The 22,080-nt window shown below is 34.1% G+C and overlaps 1 protein-coding gene across 1 annotated transcript; it reads left to right on the forward strand.

Moving 5' to 3' along the window:
• LOC106168349 (centrosomal protein of 112 kDa) lies at window positions 1-20,280 on the forward strand. Its single transcript, XM_013547379.2, has 30 exons — window positions 1-177; window positions 549-671; window positions 995-1,061; window positions 1,169-1,286; window positions 1,469-1,519; window positions 1,914-2,065; window positions 2,307-2,388; window positions 2,781-2,835; window positions 3,141-3,220; window positions 3,406-3,460; window positions 3,677-3,729; window positions 3,945-4,031; window positions 4,381-4,480; window positions 4,984-5,102; window positions 5,905-6,048; window positions 6,409-6,563; window positions 10,530-10,659; window positions 10,871-10,963; window positions 11,202-11,261; window positions 11,435-11,514; window positions 11,829-11,964; window positions 12,308-12,415; window positions 12,751-12,933; window positions 13,103-13,246; window positions 13,526-13,612; window positions 13,752-13,814; window positions 17,755-17,807; window positions 17,956-18,052; window positions 18,288-18,377; window positions 18,606-20,280. Exons 2-30 carry the CDS (start codon window positions 572-574, stop codon window positions 18,828-18,830), a joined length of 2,967 nt encoding a protein of 988 aa, XP_013402833.2. The 5' UTR covers window positions 1-177; window positions 549-571; the 3' UTR covers window positions 18,831-20,280.
• The last annotated feature ends 1,800 nt before the right edge of the window (window positions 20,281-22,080 follow it).

Raw genomic sequence — 22,080 nt, forward strand, 5'->3', positions numbered from 1 at the left:
AAAATAAATAGGGCTTTACGCATGCGCACCGGGAAAGTACAACAGCAAAATACATTTGAAAACGAGAAGTGTCATGTATATTTCTTGACATTATATAAGTTTGCATGTCAATTATTAAACATCTGTATGTTGCAGATACATGAAAATATATTTTCCACTACTTTTCTAATATTGAAGGTGAGTTTAATAGCATACTTAGTTCATAATAATAGGAAAACCCCCAGCACTTTCTGACCGTTTAGTAATGTACGATTGACTTTGTTTATATCGACTCAGGCTGTGCACTAAGTAAAGTGTAACACTGTATATGTATATGTGCTACATGGCTATATATTTTTATTGGAAAATTTATGATGATGATGTTAAATAACTGAAAAAACATTCGATATCGCTGATGATCAATGCAATGACCTGAAATAGACTCCAAAGTGTTTGAACTGGAAGTGACAGTGTAATTCATAATGTTTATCCAGACAGATTAAACGTTATGTCTTATGACTTATGTATACTATTTTGACAAATGACTAAAGTATAACTCTTTGCATTAGTTGTGATCTTGGTCATTTGAAAAATGGAAGATCCTGAGGTCCTTGCAAGTGAATTGGATCGGGAGTTTGATGTGCATCTAGCAGATATGAAACCTTTTGTGCTCAGGCTAGTGCATAAGTCAGGTATGTTATATTGAAGGACAATTTAAATTACAAAAATAATATCTGCTTCAGTATACCTATTTTACTATCTCAAAACTAGCTGACAGAGGTCCTACTATACTGAAATTATTGTTTAAACTAATTAGTAGTTGAAATTATTTTTCTTAATTAAGTTTTAGTTGTTTTTTTTCAAGCAAAAAAGTGACATACTATAGTGTGAATAAAAAGTTTCTTTTGGTTGCTTCATACTTCACAAGATGGTGGACACCATTTGGCAAAGAGGGAAAAATTGAATCAGTGATAATACAAATTTTTATCAATTATTATTCTGTTCATTCTTACAGAGAGGCAGAGATGTGCATTGTGGATCAAAAAGATGTGTGAACCACCAGGATCTGGTATATCAGGAAGGTGTGTTCTCTCTCTCTCTCTCTCTCTCTCTCTCTCTCTCTCTCTCTGTCTGTCTGTCTGTCTGTCTCAATTGCCTAGTTATTTTCATCTATTATGTTTTTTTAAAGGAAAAACAGAAATATGTATGCCCTCCTAATGCTACACATGCTGAAAAGGGGTGCACTTGAAGGTCCATTTACACAGAGACCCGGGGAAGGTCCCCTAGATACATTGCCAGCTTACATGGTGAGTTTTTAACAGGTTTAACAGCCATTCATCGAATAAATTTGTAAATATGAAGTATATATCTATTAATTTTCTCAATATTTGAATACATATTCAATAATTTTCTTAAGGAATATGTAAGATGTGGAATTATATGTAATTGTATAGTGATGGTATTACGTAATTGGCATTGTATTTTTTAGTCCATATACTTCGATGAAAGTACATCTGTAAAGGGTGAAGAGGCAGATCGAGTAAGTTTTATGTATCATCAGATATTATTTTCATATCTGTTTTCTTACTTCCTTTTTTCAAGAGATCTTAGACAGTGTCTTTATGCCTGCTATTATTAAATATTCAGACAAGAACATGTTCTAACAGTTGTTCTTTCATAATTAGCAGTGCAGTAGAATTGGTGTATGTATGAAGTAAGGATATATGAATGAAACTTCAAGTTCTGATATTCTTCATACCACTTCAAACGAGGCAAGAATTTCTGAAGTTCTTGAATGATTGACTGACTTTGGTAAAATATTTTAAAAAGTTTTTTTAATGCCTCTAATGGTAAAATTAACTATTCAGAGCTCTAAATGATTAAAGCCTTGTCTACCTACAACAAACATTAGTAAAGGGATTTAATTTTTACAGAAAAACCTCCCAGACTGGGTGAATGGCCTTGGTGACTCTTCCACAGTGCTCAGGTCTTCCAGTATGGGTGAGCCCAGTGCCTCCTCTACTTTAAGACAAGGAATGTCCTCCAGGGAGAGATTGGCTCAAATTACTCAATCACCAAGCAGAAGGTACAGACATACTTTTGTGGAGTATTTGTGGTATTGAATTAAAGCCTTATTTCTGAGGTTGTGTATGGTATTTTAATTATTTTAATTATTGGCGTTTCATGGTCTAATAAACTTGCTTGCATAGTAAAAAAATTATATCTCTTTAACATTTTTATTTTATGTTCACAAAGCTCTCCCCTCTGTTACTCTTTTCTTTCACATTTTATTACATACCGTTTTTTTTTTTTTTTTTCATACACAGACGAACACACACAGCTATAGGGATAGATAGGGGACGCCCATCAAGTCCAGGAAGATCAAGGACCTATCCGTCACTACCCAGGGTATGATATGTAAATTATATATATTATACGGAAAACTCTAAATGCTGGATTAAAGAAAAATGTTCCAAAAGCATACATGCTTGACAAAAATGCAGTTTTAGGATCAGATAAATACACATTTCTTTAATGTTGAAAAGTTTCACCTAGTACTTATCAGGAAACTTGAGTGCAACTGACTTGTGACTGTGAGTAATAAGCAAGAGTGTCCTTACTTGCTCATTTGGTGGTGCATTGAGTGAGCGTGCACTTTACATTTCATTGAGACTGACTGAGTAGCCACTTACTTCACTTTACCTTTTTTTCATAAGAAAGTGCACTTATTAAGTTGCTAAGTTTTATTATGTTTAAAGAGATAAAATGGCAAGCCTCAGGTTATCCTTATCTACTTGCAGGAGAAGTCTCCAAGCAGAAATAGGATAACTTTCTCTGATGGAGAAGATGTTGAAGGTAAGAAAAAAATGAGCTGCGTTATTCACAAGGGTGATTGTATTCTACTAGTCTCCCATTTTTTGTAAAAAATCTTTGTTTTGTTTACATAATAAAAAAAAATTTGAAAGTTTGAAGGGAATTTTCAGATTCCAAAGTTGTCAATCTCCTCTCTGTTTTAAACAACAATATTTTTATCAGCAAAATAATATCTTTTGAAGGTAAAGATTTTGTACCTTTTAAAATATAGTAAGACTTAAGTTACTATTTGCTTGAAGAGCTGATGTTTTGTCTTAATATTTCTATTTATTTATTTATTTTCTTAGATGGAAGAAAGAGTCCACATAGCTCCCCGGTGCCCAGTAGATCTTCCATAAGGTCGCCTACTAATAGAAAAGCCAATGAGGTATTCCATTTCATTAAAATAAATACATATTTTGGGCTATAAACATGCTTTTCTTTTCAATCATATATAGCTCTGTGTCAAAGTAATGCTCTGAAATGTTTTTCAGAATAATTTAATGTATTAAAACAACTATTGCCACTGTTGAGTCTACAAAATTTGTGTGTATTATTATAATTTTGTTTTAGGGCAATGACTGGAGTAGGCCTGTCAATTCATTACATGGGTCTTCCAGTTTGAAAGGTACAGTGTTATCATTGGTGTATGCAAATTAATTTCCTTAAATATGTATTATGTAGACAGGTGAAACACTATCATTTGTTCAGTCAGCTAATTAAAGATTGTATAGATACAAAAATGGTGTTGTGTGCATAATTTGTCAGTCTTTCATAGTTTTGTATCCCTGTGTTGTTTTAAAATTTTCTTATAGAGTCTGAGTGAAATACAGTTTTTTTCCAGGAGTGTCTTCCTTTAGGGATGAACAAAGTTTGATAAGAATGCATGAAAGAGAGGTATATCTTTACCTAGATTTTGGTATCATGACAATAAGTATTTCAAAGGTAGTATTTATAAATGTTATTTCAAACCAGTTTCCTTCTAAACATTGAAACTCTGTTTTAATCATTTTATCTGTTACTTGTTTAAATTGTTTTAAAATGTTTTTCTATATTGATATGCAAAAGTTAGCGCAAAATCCCAATGTTATTAAAACAAAATTTTTATACAGCTTGATATGAAAACAAAGATGTTAGAGGCAAAGTTTCATGAAGAGAAATTAAGGATGCAACAGAAGCATGATTCAGCAGTACAAAAGGTGAGATAGGCATCAGTTACCCACTATGCTGATATGGCATATTCACAAGGAAACCATATACTGTTTATAATTCTATTTTTCCAGTGAATTAAAAAAACGAGGCAATGATGTCAAAATTGTTTTATGTATGTGTATACTCAAAAATTATATTAGAATTTCATTTAATTTTCTTCGTTGCATAGTGTTAAACTACTCAACTAAGATTGTGCAGTGTCAGTAAGAGTTTTATACATTTTCAGTTTAAAGAACATGTTTTAGACATTGGTATATTTGGAACTGTCATTAGTTTAACTCGTGATCATAGTTATGGTTGTGATTTTGTTGACTTGTTATTGTATTTCCCTTAAAGATTCTTGACAGGAAGAATGCTGAGATAGAAGATGTGAAGACACATTACAGAGCAAAGAATAGAGAACAGGAAGAACAGATAAATAAGATGGAAAAGAAAAGTATGTTTACATGATGCCTCATATCTAATTGACTTCTTTGGTGTGTGTGTGTGTGAAAAAAAGGTACCATTCTAGAGTTTAAAGGGATAATAACTCTTCGTTTTGGCCAAAAAATGAATTTTCCTGGAGTAAACAACAATTTTCCCATACTAACCAATGGTTAATGAATCCATTTTTACATTCAGAGTTAGTCCCTGATTTCTTTCTAAAAAGTTTGTTTTTTTGTTAAAATCTCTTAAGAGATTTTAACAGAGTATAGCCATCAATAGAGTTCACATGGTCTGAAGACAAGCTCAGATATCAGAAAAAATGGCTATAACTGCCGTTTTTGCGGTAAAACAGAATATATTATAGATCTATGAGTTATTCACAATGATTTTATTGTGAAATATAGATCTCATACAAAGAGTTATTATCCCTTTAAGCACTTGGTGGTTTATTTTAAACACATATTGTTAGACATGTAGAGACACAAATTGAATAGGAATGCTATAATTTTGCAGTCCAGTCATTGGTGAAGGAATCTGCTGTGGTGAGAGAAAATAAAGACAAGCAAATAGCAGAGTTAAAGAAGCTGTCAGAAGAAACCACTCAAAGTAGACAGAATGAATATGAAAAAAAGGTTTGTGGCTGATCTTTTTCTCCCATACATTTGAGCTACTCATTTCAAATTGTAGTCTGTATAAAGTTGGAGTGCATGGGGAACACTTTGCGGATCTAATAAACGTATTGTTGTCAAAAATCACATTTATTCATAAGCCTTCCTTACTTTTCTGTTTTTATCTTCCTCTTTTTCTCTTGAAAAATGTTTGTTATCATGAGGTGTTATGCTTTATTTTACTAGTTGTGTTGTGCTTTTATCAAATTTTGTTGCAGCTGCGAGGGGCATTTTATTAATTTTTTAGTCATAATTATCATTATTGTTTGCTTATCTAAGTATGTTCTGCTTTTGCAAGAGTTTTGTTCTTGTTTCAAAGGTGCATGAGGTAGAAGAAATAAAAAAGCAGGTAAAAGGTGGACACTAGCAGCTTTTTTCCAACATGCACTTAAAATTTCTTGTCTCCATGTTGATCACATTATATAGAATTTCAGCTATTAAAAACACTTTACTGCTGTGTCAAAGTATATGAATAGACTAGATATGCTGTCACTAATGTTTATTAGATTCACATTCACACTTTTATTTTGTCAATTTTTAGTTATTTCTAGTGTAGCTATTTAAGTTCTGTGCTGTATTTATTTAAAGTTGGGTTGTGAAAGGAGCTTTATTTAAAGTGGGGTTGTTGAAGAAGCTTTTTTATTTTCCTAAAAAAGTTTGAGTTTTGAAGGCAGAGATGATTTTCAGAAAAGATGTTTAAAAGGTGTAAGTTATATTTAATCCTCTTTGCGAATACATGATTACGAGATCTTCCTCATATCTATAGATGCATGACCTGGTGGCAGATTTTGAACAGGAGAAGTTTGACATGCAAAAACAACACACTAAAAATATCCAGGAGCTATTAGAAGATACAAATGGACGTCTGCAAAAGATGGAACATGAGTACAGTGAACAGGCAGTGCAGACAGTAAGGATAAACATTCTTCCATGTTGTAAATATTGTATGTATTAAAATTTAGAAACTTAAAAGCAGGTACTATTTTTAAAAAATGGTGGTATCTTTAACTAATATATAAGATAAGGAGCCTTAATAGTAGTTGGACTTGTTGGGATTGGAGTATATAATAATCCAATTTAATTACTTGTAGATTGCTTATATCCTTAAGCCATAAGCCCATCCCCATAACAAAATAATACTTGACACAAGATTTTGGTTTTGTCAATAAATCTAAAAATGTGTATAACGTCAAATAATAGTAGTCCTAAATTGACATTAGATTTTTCAAATGAGAAAGAATAATCACTATAAATAACGTGATGAATTTAGCAATCCGTTATACGTGAACTGGAAGACAGAGTTCAGCAGTTAACCATAGAAGCTCAGAACACTACAGCTGACAGAAATGCACTGGAAAGACTGAAGGTGGAGCTGGAGCACAGAATGGAAGAGACTCGCACAGAGCTGCAAGATTACAAGTCAAAGTAAGATTTTGTCTGATGTTTGGCAAATGTAATGAGTCAAGTGATGAATTCTTACACAATGTGATTGGTTCTAACTTGTCTTTTAATTTAGTTGTGAAGAACTGTATATGTAATTGTACCACCAGCGTTAGCGCTGGCGGTACACATGGTTTCGATCCCGTCCGGATCGTTCCGCCGGCTCCGTTGGCTCCGCCGGCTCCGCCGGACGGCTACCGTTACCGCTTCTCCTCCTAGACGGTAAGGGCCCCCGTACCCATCTCATGGATTTAGGTCACCTATAATCTCAACTCGTTCCACGTAAAATTTGGGCTTTGTCGGTATTGGGGTCTGGGTGTGGCACTCATTGCAATGCACCCTTGTCTAAAAATAGCAAAATTAAATGCTAATTATCTACCCTACGGAAGGAGTTATGGGAAAAATTTCTATAGACGGCTTTCCAAAAGTCATATGTGTAGATTTCAAATATACCCTTGGATTTGACCTTTGTCCTTTACTTCAAGGTCAAATGGGCCAAAATTTTCAAAAAAATGAAATTTTTTACGAAAAAATTTTTTTTTGCCCTGTTATTCAGACACCACACAGACTTAACCAATAATATTATTGGAAAGTGTTACCCTTCAGGTCATCTTTCATCTCCATGAATTTGGGGTCAATCGGTGCATTTTCACGGGAGTAGCGGCCATAAGATGCCGAAACTGAAAACTGTCTCTAATTCGGGAACCGTTAATGCTAGAGACCCATTCTTTTTTGCATTTTGTAGAGCATGTAAAGCCCAACACTGGAGGTGGTCTCGGTTTTTTTGTATTCCATACGGTTTTCGAGTTACGCTGTATCAAAAAGTACATATTGGTGGTAAAAGCAAAATGTGCAGTACGGTAATAGATAATAAATTTTGAACTCTGGAAAAATAAAACATAAGGCTTGGCAAAGCAGACAACTTGTGTTCAAAAATGACATTATTTCATCAAATTTGAACTTCTGAAACTTCAGAGCACCTCCTATTTCAAGAATTTTGACCAAAATGACATTTTCTTTATTTTAATTAATTTTTTCTGTACGAAATTTAAGGCACATTATGGTAACTCCAAAATTATAACATCTAGTCCCTTATATCTCCAAAACTGGCAGAGATAGGTCCATAGTTACTATTGAAGTTGAATAGGAAGTCATATACTGGCAATCTTACTATGACCTTGAAATTGACCTTTGACCTACTTTTCACCATGAACTGAACTTTGCAAATTTTTCTTCCCTTTTATCTCCAAAACTGGCAGAGATAGGTCCATAGTTACTATTGAACTTGAATAGGAAGTCATATACTGGCAATCTAAATATGACCTTAAAATTGACCTTTGACCTACTTTACACCATGAACTGAATTTTGCAAATTTTGCTTTCCTTTTATCTCCAAAACTGGCAGAGGTAGGTCCGTAGTTACTATTGAACTTGAATAAGAAGTCATATACTGGCAATCTATATGTGACATTAAAATTGACCTTTGACCTACTTTTCACCATGAACTGAATTTTGCAAATTTTGCAAATTTTGCTTTCCTTTTATCTCCAAAACTGGCTGAGATAGGTCCGTAGTTACTATTGAACTTGAATAGGAAGTCATATACTGGCAATCTAAATGTGACCTTAAAATTGACCTTTGACCTACTTTTCACCATAAACTGAACTTTGCAAAATTTGCTTCCCTCTTATCTCCAAAACTGGCAGAGATAGGTCCATAGTTACTATTGAACTTGAATAGGAAGTCATATACTGGCAATCTAAATGTGACCTTTAAATTGACCTTTGACCTACTTTTCACCATGAACTGAACTTTGCAAATTTTCTTCCCTTTTATCTCCTAAACTGGCAGAGATAGGTCCATAGTTACTATTGAAGTTGAATAGGAAGTCATATACTGGCAATCTAAATGTGACCTTAAAATTGACCTTTGACCTACTTTACACCATGAACTGAATTTTGCAAATTTTGTTTTCCTTTTATCTCCAAAACTGGCTGAGATAGGTCCGTAGTTACTATTGAACTTGAATAGGAAGTCATATACTGGCAATCTAAATGTGACCTTAAAATTGACCTTTGACCTACTTTTCACCATAAACCGAACTTTGCAAAATTTGCTTCCCTTTTATCTCCAAAACTGGCAGAGATAGGTCCATAGTTACTATTGAACTTGAATAGGAAGTCATATACTGGCAATTTAAATGTGACCTTAAAATTGACCTTTGACCTACTTTTCACCATGAACTGAACTTTGCAAACTTTTCTTCCCTTTTATCTCCAAAACTGGCAGAGATAGGTCCATAGTTACTATTGAACTTGAAAAGGAAGTCATATACTGGCAATCTAAATGTGACCTTAAAATTGACCTTTGACCTACTTTACACCATGAACTGAACTTTGCAAATTTTGCTTCCCTTTTATCTCCAAAACTGGCTGAGATAGGTCCATAGTTACTATTTAACTTGAAAAGGAAGTCATGTACTGGCAAACTAAATGTGACCTTAAAATTGACCTTTGACCTACTTTACACCATGAACTGAATTTTGCAAATTTTGCTTCCCTTTTATCTCCAAAACTGGCTGAGATAGGTCCATAGTTACTATTGAACTTGAAAAGGAAGTCATGTACTGGCAAACTAAATGTGACCTTAAAATTGACCTTTGACCTACTTTACACCATGAACTGAATTTTGCAAATTTTGCTTCCCTTTTATCTCCAAAACTGGCAGAGATAGGTCCATAGTTACTATTGAACTTGAATAGAAAGTCATATACTGGCAATCTAAATGTGACCTTAAAATTGACCTTTGACCTACTTTACACCATGAACTGAATTTTGCTAATTTTGCTTCCCTTTTATCTCCAAAACTGGCTGAGATAGGTCCATAATTACTATTGAACTTGAAAAGGAAGTCATGTACTGGCAAACTAAATGTGACCTTAACATTGACCTTTGACCTACTTTACACCATGAACTGAATTTTGCAAATTTTGCTTCCCTTTTATCTCCAAAACTGGCTGAGATAGGTCCATAGTTACTATTGAACTTGAAAAGGAAGTCATGTACTGGCAAACTAAATGTGACCTTAACATTGACCTTTGACCTACTTTACACCATGAACTGAATTTTGCAAATTTTGCTTTCCTTTTATCTCCAAAACTGGCTGAGATAGGTCCGTAGTTACTATTGAACTTGAATAGGAAGTCATATTCTGGCATTATAAATGTGCGTTAAAATTGACCTTTGTCCTACTTTTCACCATAAACTGAACTTTGCAAATTTTGCTTCCCTTTTATCTCCAAAACTGGCAGAGATAGGTCCATAGTTACTATTGAACTTGAATAGAAAGTCATATACTGGCAATCTAAATGTGACCTTGAAATTGACCTTTGACCTACATTTCACCATGAACTGAATTTTGCAAAATTTGCTTCCCTTTTATCTCCAAAACTGGCTGAGATAGGTCCATAGTTACTATAAAAGTTGAATAGGAAGTCCTATACTGGCAATCTAAGTGTGACCTTGAAATTGACCTTTGACCTACTTTTTATCATGAACTGAACTCTGCTAATTTCTTTCTCTTTTAACTTCAAACTTGACAGAGATAGGTCCATAGTTACTCTTGAACTTGAATAGGAAGTCATATACTGGCAATTTACTGTGACCTTGAAATTGACCCTTGACCTACCTTACGAAGAACTTAAATTTGATTGTACCCTATATTTTTTTTGCAATAGTTTAAAAATTCTTGTTGATTGCATTTTTACAGCTTGTCAAGCAAAAAACTGGTGGCTTATTTTGTGTATGTGGGGGTCTATACGAATGCGCTTGCTCCAGCTGGTGGTACAATATTTGGAGGCGGTATCGCCTCTCTGATCCTCTAGTTGAAATAGTATGTTGATATTTCGATATTATAAAAATGAACAAAAATTTACCTATTTTTCCACCTCAGATATTCAATATTAGAACAAGAGCACCAGAAGACTCTGGAAGACCATGACCTGACTCTAAGAAGTCTCAAGAACAAGAATGATGCCACAGTGGAATATCTACAGCAAGAACACAGCTTGGCAGCAGCTAAAGTATGATATCATACACATCAAGAATTCTCTTTTTATTTATTTATTTTGAAATTCTTCCAATCGAACATGGACCACAAAGTCATGTCAAGGTTATCTCACTTATGCACCCTTAGTAAATCCAGCTGTGATAATAGTTTGTGCAAGAGCAGTATATTTTACATATTTTGAATGTTTTCAAACATCTTTTCCTGATTTGTGTTTCGTATTTCAGGCAGCAGACACAATTTCTGATTTAGAAGATCATATTGCTCATCTTAAACAAGAATTGCAGGATGCTGAAACCCACAGACGAGGCCAAATAAGAGTAAGAAAAAAACTGAAATACATTTCCAATCAATATTAAGACAATTCACTTGATGTATTCAGTTTGATATATTTATAACTCCATCATTTTAGCCGTTTGTATAATTATTTTATTTGCTAGATTTTCTGTGGTTCCAGCTACATCAAATTATATAAATAGCTTAGAGTCAACCTTGTAAGTTATCATATTGGTACAAAGAAATAAGGTTTGTGATATAAATCAGTTTCTACCTTTATAGGAGATGGAGCAAGTTCAGCAACAAGACAAGATGCATGCTGAAAATCTGCATGAAAAGAAGGTATAAAATTATGTTTTACCTGGAGTTTATTGAAAAAAAATTAAATTTTTTATCCACTGATTACCTCTTTGTTGACACTTATATGTTTGAATATCAGTGTCTAGAATCCTATATAATTGCTGTTTTATTTTGACTGTAAAAAAATTGAATGTGTCTTTCACCTCTTTTTTTAGGTTCAGAGCTTGAAAAGAGAAATGGAACATGCAGAACAGGAATCTCAAAAAGTTATTAAAAAACTAGAGCAAACTGTCAAGTAAGACTACAAGCCTATGTTAATGCTTCCCATCCTTCTTTTAGTTTAATGGATTAAACATTTTAAGTTTCATCTATCAGGAGAAATGCATGTCATTATCTCAGTTTTTTTCCTTAAATGCCAAATATAATAAACTTTGGCTAAAGAAAATGAAAATGCCACTCTTTTGTCAAGTTTGTAGTGATTTAGAGGAATTAAACTACCTGAAACAAAAATCTATTGAGGATGGATCGTAGCTATACTATTCTCCATCATATTTTTAAACTGCAGCATTTTAAGAGAGATTATACTGATGGTTTAGAACACCTTTACAGAGAGAAAGATGAAGAAATTCAGAAAATAATAGAACAACATAGGCAACATGCTCAGCAGTCAGAGCAGGCTCTGACAGAGTTCAAATCCCAGGTGGAGAAGAATTCTGGTAGGATGTATGATGAAATGAAACAACAGGTATTTTTACTCTTGTATTACATTTATTCTATTTCCTTATTTAGAATTCATAGGCCAAAAATCAAACATCAATAATTTGAATGACTGGTATCATATGATGAGTGAGATATTGTTTTGTTTTATTGTTGGCTAAATCTGGTTAAAATTTGCTTTATATATCAATCAGTTGAAGTTAGTGTGAAATGTCTAACCAAACTGACTAAGTGCTGTTACTGAAAATGCACAACTCTGAAGAGGATATAGGTTGTCTTACTCAAATGTACTATATTTTCCAGGTTTTTGAAATGATCTGATATAATAAGCTCAGAGAATATGTCTTGAAATGATTTCTAAATATTTCCAGATGGAGAAGGTTGCAGCAGATTTGAGCAGGTCCAAGCAGCTGAGAGAAAAACAGGCACAAGAATTCCAAAAACAGATTGAGGACTTGAAAAAAGTGCATGAACAAGAGGTAATTTTTAAATTATTTTTCTTAATTTAGAAACATTTGTTAGCAAGCTTGTGGCTATGAAGTTTATTTTACCAATTAATATTTACCAAGTCATTTATCTCTTTCCCTTTTGTTCATTAGATATGTCCAACTTACAGGATAGATTTGTATTTTTTTCTTATGTTATTTCATTATAAATTCATTTAATTCATTTATATCAGGTAAGTATGATCTGAAGCTAGTTGTTTAAATAGCAAAGATATACCTTTGGTTACCTTACAAGGTTTTCATATTCACTTAATTTAATTTAACAAAGGTGTAAACTATAATACACAGCTGTGGGTTTAATTATTTAGTTGGCTGATTTGAAATTCTCTGTGGACCAAGACAAAGCACAGCTACTAAGAAACCACCATCTTGAGAAAGAGAGCATGCTGTCAGATCATGAGCAGGAGTTGGAGAGAGTGAAAGAGAACTTGAGGAGGGAGTTACAGGATGTGGAGCAAAGATCACAAAGTAGACAGGACAGAGACTCCAAGGTGGAGTAGGAACATTCTGCAATTTTCTTACTTTCTGCTGTTTCTTGTCCCGAAAATTATTGCATTTGCTTTACATTTTTTTTTTAAGTGCACAGGAAATAGAAATTATATGAAATAGGAAAGTTCTGACACTAAATCTAGTTGAGGTTTTCTCTTGGTTACCCCACAGACAGTCACAGAGCTTGAGGCGCAGGTGAGAGAGCTGAGAGAGGAGATTGTACAGTCTAACCAACTCCGCAAGCAGCAACTGGTAGAGCTGGGTCTCCTCAGGGAGGAAGAGAAACAAAAGATGCAGAGAGACCATGAAGCTCAGGTGAGCTTTTGAAATTATATTTTTGAAGATTAATGAATAAATAAGTTCGGAAAACATAAAGTTTACAGTGTCTTTGAAAATTTTATTACAGTGAAGATAGATATTTTTAAACATTAAATTTTGGAAACTATGCCCTTCCCTTTTAGCAAAACACAAACGAATCATTCACCTGGCAGTTAAGGATTGAAATGGCTTTGTAGTTAATTATGTTTTTGCATATGAATCTTGTGGGCATAACATTTTAATCACTGATGTAACTGTTATTGTTGAAAATTACAGGTTGCCAAATTAAAGTCTGAAACAGAGCAGCAAAAACTTTCCCTGCAGAAGTCACATAGTGAGGAGATTGAGAAAAATCTAGAAAAGGTATGTTTTTTTTCTGTGTGTGTAAAAGATTAAAATGTCCACTTTTGTGCAAAACATGAACACAAGAGTTAAAATGTTATTTAAAAAGTTCTGCTTAATGATATTATATAGAATAAGAGGGTTTTTTACTTAATTTCAGACAAATGTTCGTCTAAGAGAGATTGAAAAAGAATACACACAAAAGAGCCAGAAAGCCAATGAGGTATGTGTATAGTTGCATTATTGTACCACCAGCGTTAGCGCTGGCGGTACACATGGTTTCGGTCTCGTCCGGATCGTTCCGCCGGCTCCGCCGGCTCCGCCGGTTCCGCCGGCTCCGCCGGACGGCTACCGTTACCGCTTCTCCTCCTAGACGGTAAGGCCCCCCATACCCATCTCATGGATTTAGGTCACCTATAATCTCAACTCGTTCCACGTAAAATTTGGGCTTTGTCGGTATTGGGGTCTGGGTGTGGCACTCATTGCAATGCACCCTTGTCCAAAAATGGCAAAATTAAATGCTAATTATCTACCCTACGGAAGGAGTTACGGGAAAATTTTCTACAGACGGCTTTCCAAAAGTCATATGTGTAGATTTCAAATATACCCTCGGATTTGACCTTTGACCTTTACTTCAAGGTCAAATGGGCCAAAATTTTCAAAAAAATGAAATTTTTTACGAAAAAAAAATTTTTTGCCCTGTTATTCAGACACCACACAGACTTAACCAATAATATTATTGGAAAGTGTTACCCTTCAGGTCATCTTTCATCTCCGTGAATTTGGGGTCAATCGGTGCATTTTCACAGGAGTAGCGGCCATAAGATACCGAAACTGAAAACTGTCTCTAATTCGGGAACCGTTAATGCTAGAGACCCATTCTTTTTTGCATTTTGTAGAGCATGTAAAGCCCAACACTGGAGGTGGTCTCGGTTTTTTTGTATTCCATACGGTTTTCGAGTTACGCTGTATCAAAAAGTACATATTGGTGGTGAAAGGAAAATGTACGGAAGCCCACTGGTGCCATATGTAGAAAAAAAAATTATCTCGAAATTTCGAGATACTATTTTGAAATTTGAACAAAAAAAATTTACCACCAGCGTTAGCGCTGGCGGTACACATGGTTTCGGTCCCGTCCGGTCCGTTCCGCCGGCTCCGCCGCCATGTTACCGTTACCGCTTCTCCTCCTAGACGGTAAGGGCCCCCGTACCCATCTCATGGATTTAGGTCACCTATAATCTCAACTCGTTCCACGTAAAATTTGGGCTTTGTCGGTATTGGGGTCTGGGTGTGGCACTCATTGCAATGCACCCTTGTCTAAAAATGGCAAAATTAAATGCTAATTATCTACCCTACAGAAGGAGTTACGGGAAAAATTTCTATAGACGGCTTTCCAAAAGTCATATGTGTAGATTTCAAATATACCCTCGGATTTGACCTTTGACCTTTACTTCAAGGTCAAATGGGTCAAAATTTTCAAAAAAATGAAATTTTTTACGAAAAAAAATTTTTTTGCCCTGTTATTCAGACGCCACACAGACTTAACCAATAATATTATTGGAAAGTGTTACCCTTCAGGTCATCTTTCATCTCCGTGAATTTGGGGTCAATCGGTGCATTTTCACAGGAGTAGCGGCCATAAGATACCGAAACTGAAAACTGTCTCTAATTCGGGAACCGTTAATGCTAGAGACCCATTCTTTTTTGCATTTTGTAGAGCATGTAAAGCCCAACACTGGAGGTGGTCTCGGTTTTTTTTGTATTCCATACGGTTTTCGAGTTACGCTGTATCAGAAAGTACATATTGGTGGTGAAAGGAAAATGTACGGAAGCCGACTGGTGCCATATGTAGAAAAAAAATTATCTCGAAATTTCGAGATACTATTTTGAAATTTGAACAAAAAAAATTTTTATCTCGAAATTTCGAGATAGCATTTTGAAATTTGAACAAAAAAAAAATTATCTCGAAATTTCGAGATAGCATTTTGATATTTGAGCAAAAAAATTTATCTCGAAATTTCGAGATAGTATTTTGAAATTTGAACAAAAAAAATGCTATCTCGAAATTTCGAGATAATTTTTTTTTTCAACATATGGCACCAGTCGGCTTCTGTAAAAATGTGCAGTACGGTAATGGATAATAAATTTTGAACTCCGGAAAAATAAAACATAATGCTTGGCAAAGCAGACAACTTGTGGTCAAAAATGACATTATTTTATCAAATTTAAACTTCTGCAACTTCAGAGAACCTCCCATTTCAAGAACTTTGACCAAAATGACCTTTTCTTTATTTTAATTAATTTTTTCTGTAGGCAATTTATGGCACATTATGGTAACTCCAAAATTATAACATTTAGTCCCTTATATCTCCAAAACTGGCAGAGATAGGTCCATAGTTACTATTGAAGTTGAATAGGAAGTCATATACTGGCAATCTTACTGTGACCTTGACATTGACCTTTGACCTACTTTTCACCATGAACTGAACTTTGCAAATTTTGCTTCCCTTTTATCTCCAAAACTGGCAGAGATAGGTCCATAGTTACTATTGAACTTGAATAGGAAGTCATATACTGGCAATTTTACTGTGACCTTGAAATTGACCTTTGACCTACTTTTCACCTTGAACTGAACTTTGCAAAATTTGCTTCCCTTTTATCTCCAAAACTGGCAGAGATAGGTCCATAGTTACTATTGAACTTGCATAGGAAGTCATATACTGGCAATTTTACTGTGACCTTGAAATTGACCTTTGACCTTCTTTTCACCATGAACTGAACTTTGCAAATTTTATTCCCTTTTATCTCCAAAACTGGCAGAGATAGGTCCATAGTTACTATTGAAGTTGAATAGGAAGTCATATACTGGCAATCTAAATGTGACCTTGAAATTGACCTTTGACCTACTTTTCACCATGAACTGAACTTTGCAAATTTTGCTTCCCTTTTATCTCCAAAACTGGCAGAGATAGGTCCATAGTTACTATTGAAGTTGAATAGGAAGTCATATACTGGCAATCTTACTGTGACCTTGAAATTGACCTTTGACCTACTTATCACCATGAACTGAACTTTGCAAATTTTGCTTCCCTTTTATCTCCAAAACTGGCAGAGATAGGTCCATAGTTACTATTGAACTTGAATAGGAAGTCATATAATGGCAATTTTACTGTGACCTTGAAATTGACCTTTGACCTACTTTTCACCTTGAACTGAACTTTGCAAAATTTGCTTCCCTTTTATCTCCAAAACTGGCAGAGATAGGTCCATAGTTACTATTGAACTTGCATAGGAAGTCATATACTGGCAATTTTACTGTGACCTTGAAATTGACCTTTGACCTTCTTTTCACCATGAACTGAACTTTGCAAATTTTGCTTCCCTTTTATCTCCAAAACTGGCAGAGATAGGTCCATAGTTACTATTGAAGTTGAATAGGAAGTCATATACTGGCAATCTAAATGTGACCTTGAAATTGACCTTTGACCTACTTTTCACCATGAACTGAACTTTGCAAATTTTGCTTCCCTTTTATCTCCAAAACTGGCAGAGATAGGTCCATAGTTACTATTGAAGTTGAATAGGAAGTCATATACTGGCAATCTTACTGTGACCTTGAAATTGACCTTTGACCTACTTTTCACCATGAACTGAACTTTGCAAATTTTGCTTCCCTTTTATCTCCAAAACTGGCAGAGATAGGTCCATAGTTACTATTGAAGTTGGATAGGAAGTCATATACTGGCAATTTACTGTGACCTTGAAATTGACCTTTGACCTATCTTACAATGAACTTAACTTTGATTGCACCATTTTTAGTTATATATATTTTTTGCATATTTTGAAAATTCTTGTTGATTGCATTTTTACAGCTTGTCAAGCACAAGACTGGTGGCTGCACCCCTTATTTTGTGTATGTGGGGGTCTATACGAATGCGCTTGCTCCAGCTGGTGGTACAATATTCGGAGGCGGTATCGCCTCTCTGATCCTCTAGTTTTTGACAGAAGTTTTGAAGGATCTATTATTTTTGTTCATTGTAATAAAATGTGATTAAATAAGTTATTATTTGTAAGGTAAGCATAATATTGTAAAAACTGTAAGACGAAATTTGTATTATGGCCATTGTTTTGTAATCCTGATTTTCTTTTTATTTTAATCTCAGGCCATAGCAGAATTGAATAAGACCATTGATATACTGAGAGAGGAAAAGAACAGGTAAATAAATACAGTTATTTGGTATTTTTTATAACAAATTTGTGTGCTCTAACTTATTTCAATTTGTAGGAGTGTTGTTTACCATCAAATAAATTCCAGAAGGATTTAAGTACCTCTAATTCAGTATTATACATTTTTTCTACTGCAGGTTGATCCAGGAGAGTAACAAGAGATTCTCTGAGATTTCCAGTAAGCTTGAAGAGGAAAAAAGAACAATGAAGAGGCAGCATTCAAATACAATGATGGTAATAGATAAGTGCTTTCTTGTCCATTAACACATTACTTTTTTTTTTAAGTCATTAAATCAAAGTCATCGCAAATTGAATGGAATAGTTGTATTAGCATTGTACTCCCTGAGAACTTTTTTTATAATATATTAACTCTATGAATTTTTCTCAAAATTCTTCCTGGCCTTGGTGTGTTTTAAGTATCAGTGTGCCTGACAACTCAAATATCTGAATATTATTTTGCCATATTCAGGGTGCTCAACAACAGTTGGATGAGACCAGAAACCATATTAGGAGCCTGGAGAAGAGACTTCAACAGCAAGAAGCAGAATATGAGGACAAGGTGATAATATTTTGAAAAATTGGAATTCTCTAATGTAATTTCATCTTGGAATGGTTTAATTAAAAAAAAAAGATTTGTAAATAAGTAGGTAATGAATAATACTTGTCCTTTTTCCGGTTAGTTTTGTGGAAATATAGGTCTAGAATTATTTATCACTATTGATTGCCATTTTCTCTTTTTTTACACACATAGATCAGTTTTTACCAACATCCTGTGTCCTTATTACAGATAAACGATTTGAGGTATCAACACGAGAACAAAATGAAAGGACTGATGCCAGTGTCATTACGCAATGAACTGGAGGACACCATTGCATCACTGAAAGCTCAGGTGACAGCGCTCCAGCAGAGGGCAGAGATATTACAAGATGAGCTCAACACCAGAGATAGATATTCCTCAATGGGAGGAGGACCCAGAACTCTATCCCCTGCTAGATCACCTATCAGAACTTAGTTGATGAACTTACTTCAATATTTAGTGTCCTACAAGATTTCCAAATGCCAGATATGACACATTGAATGTGGGCAATTAAGATGTGTGGAAAAATAATTACGTGTCAGACTTTATTTATTTATTTAGCTATATGTGAAAATTTTGTTTTATTTTTTACTTTTATGAACATGACTGTTTTTATTGATTTTATATTTTTGAATTTCTGCTATAGAGTTTAAGCATAAATTATGCAGTGTCTTCATGAAAAATTTCCACATTTTCTTGCCAGCAGCATTAATTCAGTTTTGTTGATTTTTCATTGCAGTGTTAATAATTGATAAAATTTCTAAACTCATATTTGTGCCAAAATGTGTGAATTCAGTCCATCTTCTCATTATCATTTAAGGAAATATTATTATTATTATTATTATTATTATTATTATTATTAAGCATGTACACAGTCCTAAATCCTGACTATTTAGCATCAACATTTATTTAACAGCTCCTGATTTCAATTCTATTATTTTATTTGAGATATTGTATTATTTGACACTTACTTAGATACTTGAAAGCCCTGAATAATTATTTTTCATGGAAAGAAGAAAGTTCTGGGGCAGTGTAAAAGATTGCTTGACCAATTAGTGCTTCCCAGTACCAAATTCAGTATTAAATGCAGGCTCAGGGAAACCGAGGATTTACAGCATCTGCATGTCTTTGTTTTTAGAGATTCATCAGCTAATGTTACAATGTCTTGAGCACTCTTGTTCTTCTGGAAGCAATTGTATTGCAGTGGATTTTCATTAAGTAGTAGCTGCACACTGCTTGATACCGTTTTGTGGGTTGATGTAATATTTTACTAATGACAGTGTCACTGGCCCTTCCTGTTACAATGAAATAGCCATCATATAAAAGCTTTTTTTTTTTTCGGGTAAAATAATTTTCACGGAAAGTTAAAATTGGTCGTTACTTACTCAATAGAAAAAAGTGCTAAATGATCTGGAATGTTTCTTTTTATCTCATTCAAACATGTATAAAACATTATTGTAACATTTGAACATGCAACTGTCAATATTTATGTAAATTCAACTGTACATAGTAAACACTGATTGAAATGAGAGAAATTTTTGACTGTTATTTGTTGTTTCTCCACCTCAAGTCTTAGAGGTCCCAGGGAACTGAATCTAAAGATGTTTCTCCCAGCAGAATTAACTTTTATCTGTTTATGTTTGAAATAATTTTTTGTTTCTGATAGTTTGTGACAACAGTGTATCAACTGTTAGATATTTGTAATTTTTGGGGGGTATTATAGATAAAGCATTCTCAGAATTCAATGTTGCAAACAGTGCTGATACTAAAAGCAACTTATATCCTACCATTCCAAATTGTCTTATTGTTTGGACTACAGCAGCCTGAATTTGAGATAAATTAGTAGGTGGTATTGACTTTCTTGGAATTAAACATTTAACATCTTTCTCTGTCTAGTATGCTGTTCTCACTGTAACAGATTGCCCACACGCCTCATTTATTTCAGCTATGCCAGAAGACCTGCTTAATTATCAATCTGATAAAAAAAAACTTCCTCTCTCTGTGCCACTTTTTTTTTTTTTTTGATGGTTATGTATACCTATTATTTTATGTATGAGATTTTTTACTACAGCCTTCTTTATTATCTTTTTAAAGATGAGATATAGTTGGTTTAATTCAATTTAAAATATGCAAAAAGCAGGACTGTCTGCAACTATGCTTTTCTTAATGGAAGTGACTTTTGTCATGAAAACTTGCTTTGATCTGCTTACACAAAATGGTATTATCCATGTGATGTATTGTTCACCATATTAGCAATAGACACTACCTTCCTTGAAATGGAGACTTGGGCGATAAAATGACACTTTGATACTTGATTCAGGACACTTTGAACAATTTATAACACAATAACATCAAAGAACAGCATTTGCAGTATTGTGTCAGTGATGAAAGTCATGCCAACCATTTAATGCATCTATTACTGAAAACTAGATGTTTTCTTATTGTGTTTTTCATTATTAAACAGCAAGTGAGTTGGCAGAACTAATGTGTTTGAAATAGATCTGAGGATTAGTGTTGACTTGTTCAAATACAAAGCAGCAGTTGATGGCAATTTAATTGATTCATCATTTAGCCTGCATCACTCATCTCATTGTCTTTTTAACAATTAGTGGCCAACCAAATGATATGAGTGCTACAGAGTAACAAATGTCCTACTGCTCAAAATTTTTTTGCCATTTATATTGACACTAGGAGTAAAATTTGTCATATATTTTTACTGATTTATCTTGACAGAGTTGATACAAAGTAATATATTGGGACTTAAAATGAATGATGCCTTTTCTCCAAGAAACTTTTACCCTAATGTTTTAGTTTTGTTTGGATTACCTTTAGTTATGTATTTTACTTAGCAAATCGTACTGATCACACAAAATATGTCATTTTCACTGTACAAAACAGTTTGTTGTAGATAAAAAAAAAGATTACCTTATTCTGGAAAAATGTTATATCATTTGACTTTTAAATTGTATAAGCATGTCCAATTTCATATTCACAGAAATCTAACCCACCCAACATATTGTGGGAGGAAAGAACATTTTTTTCCTTGCAAACATTTTTTAATTTGGACCATTTTGCAGGACTTTGTGAACCAAGTCTTTTCTCCTCTTTTGGTAAGGTTCATGGCTCATGGCTGGTTTGTTATGGAAATGGGAGGCGACCTCTGCATACGCGAAAATACCCCCTCTCCCAATGCTCATGTGACAGTCCCTGTAGTCAGCCACGTAGTATGGCCGATTTCTGTTGGCAGGACTTCTCAAAGCTCTCCAAATTTCTGTAAGTCATTTTAATATAATGTAAAGAGGGTAAAAAGTCTCATTTCATGCTGTGCAGAACTTCCATCAGACCTCAACATTTCCAATCAATTTCACTGTTTAACCCAATGGGGGACCAATTAAGAACAAGCCAATGTTAGGGTTGCCATGGCAATGTTCTCTTCAGTTTGTCAACATGCAGGTGGCCATTTCCTTTAAAAGGTGACAAAATGAGAGAAATGTTACATATTGCACTTAGTCAAGTGTGGTTTCTAGAAGCATGCAGTCAACTTTTCACATAACATCTGTATGCTTCTGACAGTCTGAAGTTTTTAAGTCAGAAGAGAAAAACAAAAAGAATTCTCTACTCGTTCTCTTTTCAATTTTGAAGTGGTTAGTAGTATACTGGCATCAACCCGTCAACATAAATTTTA

This window comes from Lingula anatina, chromosome 2, assembly GCF_051362555.1.
Source record: "Lingula anatina isolate TDL-2025a chromosome 2, LinAna3.0, whole genome shotgun sequence".
NCBI classification, from domain to species: Eukaryota; Metazoa; Brachiopoda; class Lingulata; order Lingulida; family Lingulidae; genus Lingula; species Lingula anatina.

What these genes read in the sequence shown, in the direction of transcription:
- LOC106168349 (XM_013547379.2), top strand. Translation starts at nt 572, where the DNA reads ATGGAAGATCCTGAGGTCCTTGCAAGTGAATTGGATCGGGAGTTTGAT. An exon ending in TAAGAATGCATGAAAGAGAG is followed by an intron (nt 3,730 to 3,944) that starts GTATATCTTTAC and finishes ATTTTTATACAG; the next exon opens with CTTGATATGAAAACAAAGAT. An exon ending in AAACTAGAGCAAACTGTCAA is followed by an intron (nt 11,515 to 11,828) that starts GTAAGACTACAA and finishes ACACCTTTACAG; the next exon opens with AGAGAAAGATGAAGAAATTC.